Source organism: Astatotilapia calliptera, chromosome 6, assembly GCF_900246225.1.
Source record: "Astatotilapia calliptera chromosome 6, fAstCal1.2, whole genome shotgun sequence".
Taxonomy (NCBI): Eukaryota; Metazoa; Chordata; class Actinopteri; order Cichliformes; family Cichlidae; genus Astatotilapia; species Astatotilapia calliptera.
Window position 1 is genome coordinate 11,281,374 of NC_039307.1, and position 18,107 is coordinate 11,299,480.

At 38.9% G+C, this 18,107-nt stretch overlaps 2 protein-coding genes across 2 annotated transcripts; one reads left to right on the top strand and one right to left on the bottom strand.

Annotated features, from left to right (window-relative positions):
* Nucleotides 1-530: 530 nt before the first annotated feature.
* Nucleotides 531-2,219, bottom strand: LOC113023244 (uncharacterized). The gene is made up of 3 exons (XM_026169270.1): nt 1,693-2,219; nt 1,541-1,577; nt 531-1,208 (listed from the first exon to the last, which is right to left on the bottom strand). The coding sequence occupies exons 1-3, from the start codon at nt 1,936-1,938 to the stop codon at nt 832-834; spliced, it is 660 nt and encodes a 219-aa protein (XP_026025055.1). The 5' UTR covers nt 1,939-2,219; the 3' UTR covers nt 531-831.
* Nucleotides 2,220-11,102: 8,883 nt separating this feature from the next.
* Nucleotides 11,103-17,765, top strand: LOC113023865 (phospholipid phosphatase 3-like). The gene is made up of 7 exons (XM_026170282.1): nt 11,103-11,304; nt 11,469-11,637; nt 13,482-13,639; nt 13,746-14,032; nt 14,113-14,170; nt 16,687-16,863; nt 16,964-17,765. The coding sequence occupies exons 1-7, from the start codon at nt 11,248-11,250 to the stop codon at nt 17,060-17,062; spliced, it is 1,005 nt and encodes a 334-aa protein (XP_026026067.1). The 5' UTR covers nt 11,103-11,247; the 3' UTR covers nt 17,063-17,765.
* Nucleotides 17,766-18,107: the final 342 nt, after the last annotated feature.

Below are 18,107 nucleotides of genomic sequence, written 5' to 3' on the forward strand. Positions count from 1 at the left end.
ATTGAGGTAAAATTTGTCACAGTCGCTTTCACATTTTCTTATTTAACACTAAAAAATACTTCATGTCACCACATCCATGTTTTTAATATGGATAACAGAGAAATACATTCAACAATGGGTTCGTCCACAGGACTTAGACATCTTTTAAAAGCAAAACAATTTCTTAGGTTGAGTCTTTACACTTAATTGTAATTAATAAACAAATAAACTGAATGTTTTAGAAATTCTGGATATGTTTTGATTAACTCTGACTTTTTTTCTGCATAAGTGCACAATCTCACTCATCACTTGGTTACTCATTGCTTCCAAGAACAGATTAACAACAGAAGAACTAAATGCATCCCTGAAAGGGTTTTTTTTTTATTGTGGTTGCAGAGGCCTAATGACAACTTGAAATCTGTATATTGCACATCAATATCAGTGTAGTGACATCTACTGTACATTTAAAAAAAATCCTATACAAAATATAAACATTTCTATAAATAAAAGTTATAAATAAAAGCAACATAAGTACATAAATAATTCCATATCACCAAATAAATATACAGAGAAACATTTTTACATAATTACATACAATGAGGCAAGTTTCTAGTCTCTCCATATTCTCTTTGCATTATCACAAATGCAGCTTTTCTTGAGTCTCATAAGGTTCTTTCTCCTAGAACCTTTGCAAGGAAGCTCGTCATAGCTGTGAAAAACGGCACCCAAGCCTGTCCGTTTTCAACTATGTGGGTTTATGAAAAAACAGACTTCTGTTCTTACTCGTTACAACCCACGTGTCTCGGGTCCATTTACTTCTAGATAACAGCAGTAGCACTCCAGCATGTGCATCTATGGGTCTATGAGGAAAATTCCAAATCCTGAGCTTTGCAGCTCCAGTTTCCAGTCTTCTAGGCCTTTCTGTACTGTCATCTGAGTGAGCATTCCCTGGTTTTTTAGTTGAGCAACAGTCCAGCATTTCCTGCTCACAGGTAGTATACCTGCTGGAAGCTCCACTTTGCAGGTAAGTTTATCACCTACTTTCACCGTGAGAACACCCGCGTTGCATGTGGAAGTGCAGGTGAAATTTAGCTCAACATACATGAAGTAGGCTCCATCTTGTACTGGCGTCAGTGAATGCCGCTCTGGGTCGAAGACAAAGTTGCTTCCTACAGTTGTCCGTTTACCATATGAGATGGATTTCCATTGCATGGTGGAGTTTTCCAACTCTGCAAGAGGAGACAATTACATTTATTTTAGTTTTTGTTTACACAAGATAATCAGATTTGGCGGTTACACTTATAGATTTGCTAAGACTTGTAACCCCATTTGTTGTAATGCAAAATAGGGTTTTTATTTTTCTCAAAAACTTAAATGTACACTTTTCATATAAACAGCAAACAGTAAAAGACTAACAATAACGTTAAACCACGAGGTCATTATTTTCTGCCTACTCTAAATCTTTTGCAAAAAAAATGTTATAACTTCCGTTTTTTCTGTAGATTCAAAAGACTTTATGTTACATGGCTTTATATATTTGGAAAATCAGTAAAAGACTTACTTGAGTTGGCGGCTTGTAAATAGGAAAATTTCTCCATCTGTTGGCAAAACAGTAAAGAATTTGTGAATCAAAATGGATAAATGTAAGAAAAGAAACGATATAAAGTAAAAGGTTATACAAACTTTCTGAACAAAATGATAATAATTAATTACCTTATATGCTGGGGAAGATGCGTCTCCCGTCTGCTTCTGCGGCGTCCCAACTGATGGGGGCGAACTCAAGGACTTCATGTCCGACCGCAGTTCCATCACAACCATCGCTCCTCCGACTGCAAGAGCTGTGGTTGCCACAAAAAGAAAGCTGATGGACATGACTAAAAAATTGTCCAGGCACCTTCCACGCTGAGGGCTTCTTTCCTGAAGCGCTTCAACGTCCACGTCTTTGGCTTGCTGTCCCATCAATCCGCAGTAGGGTCGCTTGAGCTTCGGTCAAAAAGTTCACACTGAGCAGCTTTTATCTTCTCAGAATAAAAGGTTTGAGCGAGCTTTAAAGTTTTATAGGTCCGGCTTTGGTTGGTTGACGACCAAAAGATAGTCCGCTCGTCCGCCGAGTCCACTGCGTGTCTTGGTTTAAATGTTTCAACTGTAAGCACCCATAGCTATTTATGTACGTGAAGTCACTTTCAGACAGGGAGGAAAAACGCGGAAGTCATGGGTTTCCCTACCGTCCCCACACATTCACACCCCCTCCTTCCCTGGTCTTACAGGAGGTGAGAAAATAGACGCGCAGATTTTCCGCAGCGCTCTTCGCTATTGCGCAAGTGCACCCTAGAGAAGTGCGGTGGAAAACGAAAGGGACAGAAGAGACGATACCTTCAACTGCACTACATTCCGAAACAGTCAAACATAGCTAACCTTTTCACTTTGAACAAAGCAGGACTGGCAAAAGTGGCACAATGGAGATAATGATCGCATGAAAAAAGCGAATATGGACGCGGCTGTCTTAGGCCTTATGGGAGTTTTTTTTTTCTTTCATTTTTTTTATGTCGGTGTGTGTTTGGGGTTTGTGGGTGATTGGACAGTGTAGGGCATTTGTATGTATAATAATAAAGAGAGAGAGAGAGAGAGAGAGAGAGCGAAAGAGAGAGCACGAGAGAGGGGGGAAGAGAGTACTAGGAGCAGTTTTACCAGGAGCATGTCAAATGACAGTGTGACTGGTTGCACAAAAAATAACCAGGAATATCCCTTCTTGCGTTTGAGAAAGCGAGAGAGCGAGAGAGTTTTATCTGCTAGGAGCAACTACAAGCAGTTTCACCAGAGGCATGTGAAATGAGACTGACTTTAGCTTGAAAAACAAAAAAAAAAGCTAGGGATATCCCTTTGTTTTGTGTGTGTGTGTGTGTGTGTGTGTGTGTGTGTGTGTGTGTGTGTGTGTGTGTGTGTGTGTGTGTGTGTGTGTGAGTGAGAGAGAGAGGGAGAGAGAGGGAGCCCAAGAAAGAGAAAGACCGCAAGAGGTTCAGCTATTAAGAGGAGCTGGATGGTGGAATCTATTAATACTGCAAAAACTATTTTCCCTTTTCAGCTAGTCAAACTTTAGTCTTAACAGGTACAGTTCAATGCTTTGATAATAGAAGTATGGGAATTCCCCACCATATCTGTATAAGAGAGGGGAAAGGCACGAAGAGTTGAAGAGTGACACTAAAAGGATTACATAGTGAGAGTGATTTTCTCAAAAAAAAAAAAAAAAGTAATGCTTTTATTTAAGAAAGGAACTTCTGTCTTACACAAAGTCAAAATATAACTGGCCAATATTATTATCTTTATTCTATTATTATTATTTTATTTCATTGTCTTTCTAAATATTTTACATGCCATGTAATAGCTTGGTCTTCTATTCATTAGCATATCAGTTTCACCATCACAGTCACCACTTGCTTCACCATCAAAGAACGTTTAGAAACCCAAACGAGGTACATGCCGCAAAACCATGAATTCTATCAGAGTGGCATGGCTATCTGGCTTTCTGAATTCAAAATGTGATGTTTACATATGCATTAACTTACTTACAGGATGCTTCAGTTTTTCAACATGTTTGACATGTCTGTCTTCCAGTTTATGCAGTTGTTATAAAAACTAACCATTAACACAAAAGGCAGTTATTAGCTATAGAAGCAGCTAATAACTTGTGACTGACATTTCAAGTTGAAACAAACAGAACATGCTTGTGCTGCTTTCTGCACAGACGTGACATTTACAATGAGATGTTAAATATAAACTTATCAATTAATTACTTTTTTGTCCTTTCCTTACCTCACGAGTGCTCATTTCACTGATCCTCTTGCAATAGAGTCTACGCCGACATCGCTATCCACACACATTTGAGAAAGGGCTTTTTGCTATCTGTATGCTACATAAACACTTTATTCGCATTCATATAAATAGTCATGCTGAAGTTAGATGTTGGTCCAGACTAAAATATATCAACAACTATTTGATAGTTTACAGTGAAATTTTCTGCTGGATAGTGCAGCATAAAAAAAGCTGCAAGACAGGGAAGTCAAGGTAGCAATAAACCAGTAATAAAAACACATGGACAGCCATTTGTTTATGTTTCTATTTATTTATTATCACCGGTGTAAAAGTGACTTACACATTTTAAAAAAACTTGTAAAAAAAACTAGTAATAATTAAATGCAGATATGAATACATGCGGGGGGGGGGGGGGGGGGGTTACTGTAAAAGAACTAACTGGACTGATCACAGGCATTACAGTCTATTGTGTAATTGATGGTGAATAACTAGTGAAGACTCTTCCTCTAGCATCAGGTGATGATCTGTAGAGTCAGCATAGTGTATATTGGGATTTATGGTAATGGCACTCTAATACTATTTTTGGATCATGTTAAGGGAATGTTTGTGGCTGTTCCTGAACAAGAAGTCATGGGTAAAAGGAAGTGGCTACCACTTAGATAACAAACACAGTGCAAATTCTGGCACTAATGTATACAAAAAAATATTTAAATATATATATAGCTTTATCATAGAAACCAAAAAGATGGTGTATTGTTCACACAGAGGGTAATGTTTGTGCTGTATTTTGTACTTTTTAGATCACGTGAATTCAAAAGAGGTTATGGGTTAGTAAGAATAACATTTAAAAACATTATTGCTCTGCTGTCGTGTACTTACAAACTTATTTTGAATACAATAAAACACATTTACGTGCCTGTGCGTCATGTTTAGTTCCTGTGTTTGTTTCTTCATCTCTGACATCATTGCTTAGCCTTTTAGTGCTGTTAAGTAGAAAACTAGTGAACAACTTGTGGTAGAGAAATATTGCCACTTTTTATTTATTTGAATGATTTTTAAGTTCCAATACTTCTACTTTTATGTCTCCTAATAGGGCCCTGATTTACAAGATATTTTGTTGGCTACAGACAAGTTTAAAACAGAGCATGGAACTCAATAGTTTATATTGAGTCTATTGTGATTACAAATTTTCAACTCCCAATTTTTCTTTTACATATTTTGTATGCACTGTACAAAACTCACTGTGATTTGCTCAATAAATTTGCATACCTACAGTTGAGCTGTTCATTCCATATATGTATACATATGATAGCAGCTCAAACATCCACTTATTATTAATCAGTTTGTAAACGCTCAAAAAAGTGGGGCGACTGAAGACTGGAAAACTGTTGCTAGGTCTGATGACCCACGATGTCAGTTGCAACATTTGGGTGGTATGGTCAAAATTTGCTGAAAGCACCATAAAAACTTGGATCGAGCTTCCTTTGCATCAAAAATTTGGGCTGGTGGTGTTGTTGGTTGTGCAGGGGATTGCTTACTGGCACACTTTGGGCTCTTTAATAACTACTAAGAATTGCTTAAATTCCACCTGAGTATTGTTGCTGACCATATGTCTTCCCTCATGATCACACTTTACCCATCTTGTGATTGCTCCTTCCAGCAGGGTGAAGGGCCATGTCTCAAAGCTCAGGTCATCTCAAAGTGAATATTCCAATATGATAGTAAGTTCACTGTAATTGCTTCCACACTAGATTAAAAGATTTGCGTGATGGATGTGCGGCGGACAAATCTGAAGCAGCTGTGTGACGCTATTGTGTCAATCATCTTGTTAAATGTATGCCAGATAGAAGTAAGGATGTTCTGAAAGCCACAGTTTATCTGCTATATTTTGTAGATAAACTGTATCTGCGGGCTATTAATTCTCCAAAATGTAGGCTCAGGGTTAGAGTAGGCACTTTCACCTCACAGGGTTGAACCATTCCAGTACAGACCTGACAGGAGGGCCACTGTCACTATTTACATTGACTGACTACAGGTTAGTTCTGCCAAAACTTTCAGCTCAGTTTCTCTCAAATTAGATTTTCAGCTGAACTGTCTCAAAGTTTTTCTTAGTTTCTTCTCTGTTGAGTTTTTGGGGGATTTTTTCGAAAGTTTAAGTGATGTCCAAAAACCTTTATTGCTGCATTCATGCAAAGCCCAATAACAATGTTTTTTACATTATAATACACAGGTAAGTTTTACATCTTCCATTGCTTTTTGTTTAGTAACATTAGATAATGTCATGGCCTTTGTGACGCTATCTAACCTTAAACTTTGGGGAAGACAAAAACAAAAAAGTACTTAATTAAAATATCATGAGGAATGACAACTGAGAAGCATGACACGGTAATGGGAAAAATGTGGGGATTCTTGCTGTGTGGGTGACTGAGATGAGGAAGTCAGTCTGAAACAGAGAAAATAAGAAATTTAGCATTACGAGCATTTGTAGAAGGTCATATGCTCCACCAGGGCAAACCCATGTCTTCTGTTCCTCAATGAAACTAACCACAAATATACAAATAAGCAAACTATTAAAAATAAGGCAGCACAGACAAATTCCTCAAGAGTTTCCCAGCTGTTTTGAAAAAGATTGAGCTTGTTAAAAACGAACAGCATCTGTGTGTGTGTGTGTGTGTGGTATTTAGTTTATCTGAATTTATGATCTACATCTGTTCACCTTGCGTGCTGTTTTAAAAGATTTCAGAGACCTTTGTTAAGAGGAAGTTGCATAGAGGCCTTGTAATGTATGAGAATAAAATCATTTTACAAAATGACGCTCGAGCTTCCTTACGGAAAGTGACGAAATGTCGGAGGAAGGTAAAAGAGGAACTATGTCACTGTTAAATGCCTCAGATAAAGTAAACAACTGCTAAACGTACAACCTTGCACAAATACACACCCACGCACATTTCGTCCTGGATTTTCTGTGGTCAGGATTACATGTGGCCCCACTTCACCTAATTGACCAAAAAAACAAACAAACGTTATGATGTGCTGGGTTTTCTCACAGGGAAGTAGCTCTCTGTGTTTTCACTTCACAGTCAGGATCATGCTATCTTTCTATCTTCCTCCATGTATGAAAACAAAAACAAAAATGGCTAAACCCCAGGATAATTGCTAGAGTAGAGCATCCACTGATAGGGGTTTTGCTGCCACCTACTGCTGACAACTGTTTATCTTGAATGTTGTGCTGCAGTTTCACTTAACAAAATAAGTTAATCACCAATTTCTTAATTTACTCTTAATTTAAAAAAGAAAAGAATATTTTTTATACATTGTAACACTACTTGTGAGGATAAAACGACTCGTAAAGTTGTTGTGTTTTATTTCCTTGTGAGCAAGCTTTTGTTTTCCATGTCCCACGTAATGAAAATAAATGCAACATATTAAAAAATCAAGCTTATCGCACCAGGTCATCTAAAAAATGGAAATTTATAAGTACATTTAAAGTGTATGAAAACTGGAAAAGGGTACAGCAAAATGTAAAGTCTTTAATTGTACTCGTCTCTTGTAAGACGAGGCAAAAATTGTTTTTTTTTTAAAACATATCTTTGGTGCCTTTTTGGTTATTCCCCTCCTTGGTTCGTTCAGGAGTCAACCACCACAAAGTTTCTAAAAGAAAACATACAACTGGGACTTTTTGTTTCTGTCATTGTAAATAGGGTCACTTTTTGTTGTGCTGATATTTTTCAGTGTACACGTTGGTTTGCTTACTTTTAGGAAAGTGGTGCTACTGATTTTGCTACACAAAAACAAAGGCATAAATGAACAAAATGTCACGAGTTCGAAAATGTTGAGAAATGAAACAAACCAACGGAGGCCCAGGAGAGTGCAATCAAACAATGAGTTTATTAAAACACACGCAGGAGGAGAAGTATACAGCATCACATCAGCACACCATCTCCTGCTAAAAATACATTTGGCAATAGTTATATAACATCAGGGTTAACGCCCCTTCTTGCGTCGATTACAGATCAAATACATCGATTACAGTAAAAGGTACATCTTAGATGGCTAAAAACAGACACAGAAGTTCTTTTTTCTATAACATCTTTCATACATGGCAATACATTTCAAGTCTAGATGGTCTCTGAGTACTTGTCCTTTTCTTAACTGGTCTTCTGTCATCTGTTACTAAGTAAACTGAAATGCAGTTAGAAGCTAAATGAATTTCGGGCCTTTGGCCTGGCAGGCTTCTGGATTATATGTGTGTTGTAAGCGTGTTTGCTGTCTATCCTTCTATGCTCCAAGTCACCTACACAATAGATTGTGAAGACATAGCGCTCCACAAAGCTTAAAACCTTCTTTAATAGACTGAGCATCAACACTAAATGAGCACAAACATGCAATGTGTGTAAAATAATCATAGCTGCACCTGTAATAAAAAGGTTAAGGTGATGGCCATAGCTTTAATAAACATCTTTAATGCAATATCAAGGCTGTAGGATATATTATTAATCCAATGTTAATAATGCAGGTTATATTCTAGCAGTAAAATAATTTCTGTATCTCCACATTCCCTCTTTTGACATTTTGAAAGAAATCAGTGGCATTATGGACATCGGAACAACCGCTCCGGGGTCCACAGCCCTTGTTATTACCTTTACCAACAATGCTCTGGCACACGGAATGAGACAAAAACCACAGGTGACCAGTATCCCTAAAAATGTAGCAATTGAAAGCATAACCGACATAGCCAAACCCTTCCATTGGCCAAACACGGATGACATCCAGCTCTCCAGCGGGTTGTCGATACCTGAGTCCTCATGCATGGTTTTAGACAGAGTTTTCAGGCCCTCCAGAGCTCGGGTTACCGAGCCATCTGGAGCAGTATTATTGGGGATAAAGGTGCAGCACATTCTCCACCAACAACATGTCAAGGGCCATTCGATTTTGCACTCCCATCAACGAGGTCGGACCCAATTGTTCTGCGAACCCTTCCATGGCATCCCTAGTAAGGTTAGAGAGTCTCAGCACATTGTAATGTACATAGTTAATGCGATCAACATTCTTATTAGGCGTTACCCAGATGAATATACTTTCAAATCCTGAAGCTACTTGGTCTGCTAGTTTATACTCGTTCGGAACTCCCCTGGGCACCCCTATGGAGTCAATCCAGGTAGGAGAGTTCAGTCTGGGGTCGTACGCATGGGTACCCTGGGTCCCTCTTTTTTGCCAAAATGTGTCTTTTACGTTTGGCTGTTAAAGTACGTGTGGTGCGTTGTGGAATGGCTTTTACCTGGTTTCCAATGAGTATGAGTGGAGCTCCCAGCCGCACCATAGCACATGTCCCTTCACTTCCCAGAGGAACATGGACCAAAAGGGTTTTCTGCCCACAATAATAATATAACCCACTTCTTGCCCATGTTCCAATCACTGTGTTTGGGTCACTTACATTGTTTGTGGTTCTTCCCGTGAGTGTGACAGCACACCAGCTTGGGTCAATTTCTCCCAGTATATAGCATTGCCGGTAGATAGACTGTGCTCCCTTTTGTCATATAGACTGTATCCAGTATAGACGTTATCAGCTGTTTCCAGTCTTCATGCCTAGCTTTTAAGCTAAAATAACTGGTTGCTGGCTCTGTAGTTTCACGTTGCATGGAACTGCATGTTCCAGTTACCACAGTTCTTTCACACATTGGCATCAAACCACTGTGGGTATTTTCCAAAAGCTGAACTTTACTATTATTTGTCACTGACACAAGAACCACATCTTTATAAAGTACTTACTTGTAATGTTTTAAATTGGTTTTCAGTCATCATTCTCCAAACTTTCTGAAGGTCTTTCTAAGTTTTTCTTTGGACATTGGTTACTTTTTCACTCATTTATAGTTCAGGCACAAACCTGACCATTTTTAAAGGAATGCTTTTTGTTTTGTTTCTTTAGCCGCTTAACACAGGCCCACAGTATAAAATATAAACTTAATATTGTTGTGTACAACAGGGTATTGAATTAGGGTGTTATTAGGGTAGTTATTAGGATAGTATTAGGGACATATTAAGAAGAACAAAATATATATTATTAAGACCCGACACGGGAACTGAAAGTTCCATCTGGCCCTTCAGTTGAGCCATTCTGTTCACTAGAAGCCTCAAAATTTTGACCTCAGTGGAAGGGTGAATGTCAAGAAGCTACGTTCAAGGAAAGGAAACAGGAAGAAAAGAATAGGGTATGCCAAATTTCACAAAAACCACAGTGAATGAGTCAAATAGAGCTATTAATCCAAATTTGAAATTTATGGCTGAAATCATCCACAATATGTATGGAAGAGATCTGGAAAACGTGGAGGGCCAAAATTAATTAAATATATACATCATGAAATAATTAACTAAGTGTGTTGTTAATGAATAAAAATCTGTAACAAGCAATTAATTAAATATCAGTAAATTTAATTTAAATATTTAATAAACTGTTTGTTTATTACAAATGCAAAATAATTAATTGCACATTTATTTAATAATGTGTTAATTTATTTCTTTTGGGCACTCGTGTCCCTCAATAGAAGAAAGATAATGCCAATTCTAGAAAAGCATAGCTGGAAAGAAAAACATATGATGACTCACTGTTAGTCGTGGACTGCTCTCCTCATAACCTGGAACTCAACATCCTTGAAGCAGTGGGATCATCTTGACAGAGAAAAGAGTATACCAGCATCCAAAAGAAGAGCTCAAGAAGGTTTGCCTGAGAGTTTAAACTGTATTGGAAAAGAAAAGAAAAGAAAAGAAAAGAAAAGAAAAGAAAATTCAGTCTTGTTAAGATTGTATGAACTCAAAATACTGTTAACATCTTTTTCTCCACTTGTTACTTCTACCACCATCTTGTAGAATTCGCCTATAGATTTCAGTTGAGGATTATTCTTACTTATGATATATTTGAAGGGGTCAATAAACCACGATAAAAAAAAAAGCACGATGTGTTTTTCAAACAACTATGTAAAAATTACATTTAAAAAGTACTAAAGTAATCAGACTCAAAAAGTAAAATATGTCCAGATCAATGGCAAATATTTGTATTTTTTTTAACTGTGGGCTAAATTACTTAAAATACTTCGAATCTCAGTGTTTTTTTTTTTAAAGTGATAAGAAGTTTTATTTAGTCTACTTGTGAATTCTTCCCAATCCCCCATCACCTGCATTTTTGTAGGCGATAAGTCATACAGTAGTAGTGATGGAGAAATATCTTCCAGACTGCATCCATGCAATAACCACCGTCACACCGTGACACATATCTGATGTGCTGCCTCTAATTAGGACTTGCGGATTTTTCCCTCCCTGTTTTCCCTAATGTTCGATGAGCTGACAGGAAGAGAGAGGGAGAGAGTGAGAGATTTTATCAACTAGTTTCGCAAACCACGCATATCTTTAAGCTGACGGAGGCACTTCAGCGAGTCTGAACGAGCCCTGCAGACTGACACCAACATGAGTAAAACATTTCTCCACTTTGACAGCGAAGAAACACGTCACCACGCGCTCCAGGTAGCATATTAAATACTCCGGGAACTTTTGGATTAACTTTCACTTTCCCTGGAGATCTGCACATGAGTAGCCAAAGGGCGCTCCCAAGTTTCTGATGCCAGTAAGATCTACAACCGACCTACAATTCGCAGCTAATCGTCATGTTGGATACGTTTGCCCCGCAGAGCGCCGGTGTGCCCGTCTCCAGCGCGGACCTCCAGCTTAAACTGACGGAAAACAAGAGCGGCCTGGGGATGGAGAACGGCACTGGGAAGAAACTCATAGAGATAACTGGACCGGCTTTATCCAAAAGAAAACTTCTGGTCGGCTTAGACCTGCTCTGCCTCTTTCTTGGTAAGAAGGCCTAGCTAATTGGATTTGTCAGTGTTTAACATAACACTATATTGCTTATTGAGGGGTCTGCATTGCCTTGTACAAGGCCATGTATTCCGCAGCATAACATACTTCAACATTTAACCCTGTGTTATAAGCTGATACAGCCCTGTGTTCATTGTGTTACTGGACTTCCGTGCAGTTTTTTTTTTCATTAATTACAACTACACTGGTGCCAGTGTGCATTAGTACAAACTACACTAACCGATATGCTGAATGGGTCTCTGTATTTTTTTAACTGTAGGCTACAACGTAAGAAACTTGTTTTCTCGTGAATGTTTTTATAGCTGAAATCTGCAGTCGATTCAGCAGTGAGTTGATAGACTTCAATCAGCTAATAACATTCTGTTGTCTCGAAAAGGGTTTGTGGATGTTTTTGCACAATTCTGTTAAATTCTTCCAAATAATTCAAGAAATATGGGTATTATCAAAGCGAGTCATTTGTTGTTTGTTTAAATCCATATGTTCTCCTACAGTCTCGAGTCATTGAGGAATTTGTTCATCAGCGACAAAATCCCGTGCACTTGTTATTGCTTTCAATAAGATCACGTCGCCCATATTAAGTGCTGTTCCACTTTGTTTTCATCCCTTCATCAAGAAATCAGTGGGTATTTGGGTACTTATAAACGTGATGATCTTAGAGTCTTCAAAAAAAAAAGCAGCAAATATAAAAAGGTGAAAAAAGGAGGAAACCAGAAAAGTAAAAGAGACAGAAAGTTCGTTTTCGCCCCTTTCATCTACATGCCACCCCTCTTTTTCTGCTGCTCTTCAGCTCTTTGTGCCAGCTGGTTTGTGCATTGCCCAGGGAATTGTGCAGTTTCCATGACAACATACAGTTCTCAGGGTAGAGTCAGGCCAGGGGGAATTCAATAAATAATGTACGATCCATGACTATCACATGTGTGTGTACACATACATGATCACGACTCTACTTGTTGACCCTAGCTCATAGTGGTATTGGTGGTGGGAGAGGGGTTATGTAATGCTGGCTGACTGGAGCAAGCTGGACAGAGAAGTAGCCTATAAACAGATTGGATCTGTGCAGAAGGGTGGAGGCCCTGCGAGAAGTCTCTGTTTCTCTCTTTCTTTGTCTGTTTTGATGTCTGTTCCCCACCCTTGTCTTTTCTGTGTGTGCGTGCAGGCATGCAAACAGGAGGCAGAGAAGGAGAGAGGACATGAGAGACAAACAGAGACAGTGTGAGGCTGGTTCTGGCTCGGGTCTATTGGCGCTTTTACGCTTTGTTTTGTTGGGAAGAGCTCAACTGGAGTCACAAACAACCCCCCCTTTCTCTCCTCATCAACAGAAATGCATACACTTAGACACAAATACACACATGCGCAGCCAAACTGGGTCTTTTACTGAGCGCTGCCTTGCTCCGCTCTTCCACTCTCAGTGGATTCAGCTTTTATTCAGTAAGGAAACTGGAGCTTTCGGCTGTTCTCTGAGTTTCTTTGGTCCCAGTGGAGGAGTGTTACGACCCCGACATTCCTAATGGTTGTTCTCCAAAGAAAAAGTTGGATTTCCTTTTTTCTGTAACCGTCTTACTTTCCCAAACTTTTTTTCCTTTCTCAAAATCCCTATTCATCTGTCTTCTATGTAGCTTTAAATTTATGTTTTGATTATATTATTTTTGTCTATCATTAACAATGTCTCTTCTTGGTTAACCTGAGATGAGAACTTACTCCTCTTTTCTCCTCCCATGTATCACTTTCAAAGAATACTTTCACCCAGAGGGAAACTGGGGATTTAAAATACTTAATTTTGGTCTAATTCTATTTTTCTCCCTTTTCTTCCTCCCACTCAGCTTCCATCCCTTTATTTGCATGTGAGCTAAAGGCACTGAGTCCTTACAGAAGAGGCTTCATTTGTGGGGATCCCAGCATCACGTATCCTTACCTGCACAGAGAAGCCATACCAGATGAATTACTCATCACAGGTGGCATCATCATCACCGGCCTCACTGTGAGTATTCATCATCTTCATCATTCCTGTCGCATCAGTCACCCCATTGTCATTTATTGTACAACAACATGTAATCTTGCGATTCTCACGTTGCATCTGAATCTAGATCGCCCTCGGCGAGTGTTATCGGGTGCGTTTCCACGGTGTCAGCTCGAAGGCCTTTGTGAGGAACGTATACGTTTCGTGCCTGTACAAGGAGCTGGGGTGCTTCCTGTTTGGATGTTGTGTTGGCCAATCACTGACCAACATGGCCAAGCTCAGCGTGGGACGGCTGCGACCGCACTTCCTGTCAGTGTGCGGCATTACCTATGCATCACTCAACTGCACACCTGGGACCTACATTGAAACAGTGACTTGTCGCCAGCCTGACCACCAGTTAGAGGAGGAAGCCAGGTGTGTGTCTGCATTCATGAATTTGTGCTTTTAATGTCGTATTGAAATTTGCAATTCTAAATACTTCTCCACTTTTTCAGGAAGTCCTTTTTCTCGGGCCATGCTTCTTTTGCAATGTTCACAATGCTCTACTTAGCTGTGAGTATCTCTATTTATTAGTCACTTTTTCAAAAATGTTTCTCTTCCTCTATCTCTCTCTCTTTTTCTCTCCCACACACCACACATTCATACTGGCAAAGAAAATTGACTGTCTCTCCAATTTCCAATTACCATCACTCTGTAAAATGCTGAGAGAGAATGAATGAAACAGGGACTCATCCCCAGTCCAGTTAGCATCAAAGAGCGAGAGAATAAGAGATGAGGGAATGGAGGGAGATACGGCACAAACAGAGACTGCTTTGTTCTGCTTTGGGAGGAGTGTGACCTCGTCTCACTGTGCTGCTCTATTGTACAAGAGTGTGTGTGTGTGTGTGTGTGTGTGTGTGTGTGTGTGTGTGTGTGTGTGTGTGTGTGTGTGTGTGTGTGCGTGCGTGCGTGTGTGTGAATATGTGTACTCATTTTTATGCAGACGTAAATGGTGCATCAGCAGAAATTCAAGTATTTTTACAGCTAACAAGCTCAGCGTAAAGAAAATATAACATGATTGTTCATGATTGATCTTAAATGTTCTATAGTGTCCTATAGAACTTTACATATTTATATTACATGCAAAGAGAGCGTATTTCACTATTAACCTTTGGTGGGAAGATTTGGACCTGGCTTAGACAAAGTCTGAGTCAACAAACTGTAAAGTTTTCAGCTTACAACAGCATTTTAAGGAGGGTTTACCCACTTTAAAGTGAAACAGATGCACAGGAATCACTTTTACTGCTGTTGCTGCTGTTATATAAAACAGTGTTTCACAGCTTTCAGTGACTAAAGCACAGAGGGGTCATTGCGACATCTATTATTTCAGGAGCACACATCTGGATCTTTAGCTACCCGACTTTGTTCTCTCACAGTGTCACTAGCACCACTTTATTTCAAGAGGGAAATTATTATTCATAATTTTTTTTAAAAAAAATCTTTTTTAAACTTAGGAACTCACTGCCTAATTCATAAGTGGAACTGAAGGCACAGTTGTGCACTTTCAGTCTTTTCTTTGTCCTGACTTTGTCTTCTTTTGACTTTCTATGTTACCTTTTTTGGTGGGAGTGGGGGGTTGATAATTTAATGTGATTTTCATGCATCTCTCTGAGCAAATGAACACTAGGGTGCCAAAAGTGGAAGCCACTTTGTTAGATGACAATGAGAGCCGACTCACAACAGTCTCTCGTCACAATATCGGGTGTTTTATGATGTGAGTGGCGCGTTGGCTGTGACACACCTGTGACAGTAGATCAGGAATAATTTCAGAATAATTTTTGCTGCTCGTGTGTCCATAAAACAACACTTAACTGTTAATTTACCATTAAACAATAACAAGATTATTTGCCTCCTGTTGTATTGAAAGTTATCGTGAAAGCTTTAACAGTGCACTGGTGAAAAAGAGGGGAGATGGATAAAAAGTCAAGTTAAAATGGTTATAAAGTGCCTTAAGAGAGTAATTCCCAGCCATGTTCCCAAGAAGGGGCACAAGTATCACCGGTGGTATTTCTTTAGTATCTAAGTTTTCAGCTAACAGAGCTCAACTAAATCAAAAAAATGAAATAACCATTAAATTAAAGAACTGCACCCATACAAGTCTGAACAGTAAACTTAAGTAAGACTAAGCAGTAGAGAAAAAGATGAATGCATAAATGATTAAAGCTGGTGAGGAAACCTACACAGAAGTACATCATTAGCTCGTTGACACTGTTAACTAATAGTAAACCAAATGCTGCCTAAGCATAACGGATAAACACTTTAAATAGCTAGTTAATCTTATGAATAAAATTATTACTCATTATTTAGCTAAAATATGGCTAACAGTTAAATTGTTCATCAAGAGTTCAAACACAAATGCTAGCAAAATATTATAGATAAAATGTTGAACTTGGTCACCAAGACTCAAGAAAGTAATGCATACAAAGGTAGTAGTTGATGAATGCTTACATTATAAATATATATATTTATGAATATCTATGAATAGTCTTTTGCCATGTTTCTGCCATTTCGGGATTTCTTTCTAATATTGCAGGGTCTTTACCCTTTATGTACGATATAAAGCACTTTGAGGTATTGTGGACTGGAGCTATATAAATAAAACTCAATTGAATTGAATTAACTATCCATAACTGATAAGTCCAGAAACAGGTGTTGAGTACTCTCAAAGATGCTTCAGATTCTATAACCGCCTATAACCTTCATATGCAATGTTTAATCATTTGTAGTATCAAAATTAAATATATTTGTCATTACCACACCACTCACATTTATGAAACCTCTCTCACAAAAAAACAAAAACATATCTTAACCCATCTCAGAAACCACTTATCCAATCACCATCCACCATAGCCCTTACCTTCTGGTGGAAGCTGTAATTCCCTGACCGTCAACACAAAGAGAGAACTTTTGTTCCCCCTCCCCACTGTAATCCGTAGCTTTAGCCACAATTATCTCTTCACTTGTAAACGTCTTGTATCTGTAATGTATTGCTCAGCGCATTTAATATTGTTTTTGTTTCTGTAATATAGTTTTACCTGCAGGCACGGCTGACGTGGCGTGGAGCTCGGCTGCTGAGACCCATGCTGCAGTTTTTCTTGATTATGCTGGCAATCTACACAGGCCTGACCCGTATCTCAGACTACAGGCACCACCCGTCTGATGTATTAACAGGCTACATACAGGGAGCTCTCACTGCCTACTGGGTGGTCAGTATAACTTGCCTGCTTGTCTTTGTGCATCAATGCGTGTCCACATGTCAAAGTCTGCTTAATCCTCAAGTTGGGCATGTGTTTATATTTCTCCCAGGCCTTCCACATCTCGGCTATGTTTAAAAGCTCCAGTTCAGATCTCTCTCCGACCGAGACCCCTGACAGCCCCCTGTCACCCCACCATACTGTTTGCTAAACCTCATTCCCACTTACCGCTGCATCTGCCTGCATCCACCTGCATCCACCTGCTGCCTGAAGACTGATTTGGACAGACAAGAGATCTGAAGAATGCAAGACCATTTCCTGTGAAATCAAACTACAAACCTCAGTATTTTGACAGAGTGAGGGGAGAAAAGGAAAGCAGACCTTATGAAATACTGTCAAAGCAAGCAGTCAACATTTTGTCCTTGAAACTGACATTAGCTTCACATGTAACACTTACCTGTGAGATGAGACTACAAACAAGACTGAACGCAGAATCACTATCACTCCACATATCACTTGTAAATATATAGTTTTTTTTTACAATTCAAAAACTGTAAAAGCACTTTTTTATGTCCATGATAGTGTTAATAATTAGCACTCTACAATGACTTAGTATGTAGCATGTAAAATATTTCATACAAAAGTTAATTATTTTGTGTAGTTTATTTATCCACCCACTGAATGTTGTTGAAGGAAAGCACAAATAGCAAAAAAGCAATTCATTTAAAAGGTTTGCATCGGGTGTTTTCATTGGATGCATCCGTCCATCTCTGTGTTATGTAAGTGAGAGGACTCCTAACAGGATCTTTGTTTATGGAAGAGGATGGATGCCACTAGTTCTCAGACATTATGAAGTTATGCATGCTTGTAGATAACAGATCATTAAAAATAAAAGTTATTTTTAGTTGTTTAAATTTCATTGTAATGTATGTAATTAAAGGGTTTGACCACTTGGGGGCACTACTGCAAGCGTGTAAAACAGCTTTCACATGTTTACATAAGCAGACAGAGAACATGTCATCTCTCATTTGGACTAAAGCGTCTCTGTCCACCTGAGAATTCCAACATTTTTTCTCTTTTCGCTTTGATTTGGTCTCCCCAGACTCCACGGGTAAGTTTCTAATTTTTCAGAAAGTCACTAACTTTGTCTTCTTGCTGTTTGGTGCTGGCCAGGTGGCACGGGGTAGATTTATCAAAGCTTGCCTAAAACAGCAGCCTGCTGCGACTGAAACAAGATTAAAGAGAACCCGGATCAA

What these genes read in the sequence shown, in the direction of transcription:
- LOC113023244 (XM_026169270.1), bottom strand. Translation starts at nt 1,938, where the DNA reads ATGGGACAGCAAGCCAAAGACGTGGACGTTGAAGCGCTTCAGGAAAGA. An exon ending in CATCTTCCCCAGCATATAAG is followed by an intron (nt 1,578 to 1,692) that starts GTAATTAATTAT and finishes TTTTGCCAACAG; the next exon opens with ATGGAGAAATTTTCCTATTT. An exon ending in TTTACAAGCCGCCAACTCAA is followed by an intron (nt 1,209 to 1,540) that starts GTAAGTCTTTTA and finishes CTCCTCTTGCAG; the next exon opens with AGTTGGAAAACTCCACCATG.
- LOC113023865 (XM_026170282.1), top strand. Translation starts at nt 11,248, where the DNA reads ATGAGTAAAACATTTCTCCACTTTGACAGCGAAGAAACACGTCACCAC. An exon ending in CACGTCACCACGCGCTCCAG is followed by an intron (nt 11,305 to 11,468) that starts GTAGCATATTAA and finishes TTTGCCCCGCAG; the next exon opens with AGCGCCGGTGTGCCCGTCTC. An exon ending in CTCTCACTGCCTACTGGGTG is followed by an intron (nt 16,864 to 16,963) that starts GTCAGTATAACT and finishes TATTTCTCCCAG; the next exon opens with GCCTTCCACATCTCGGCTAT.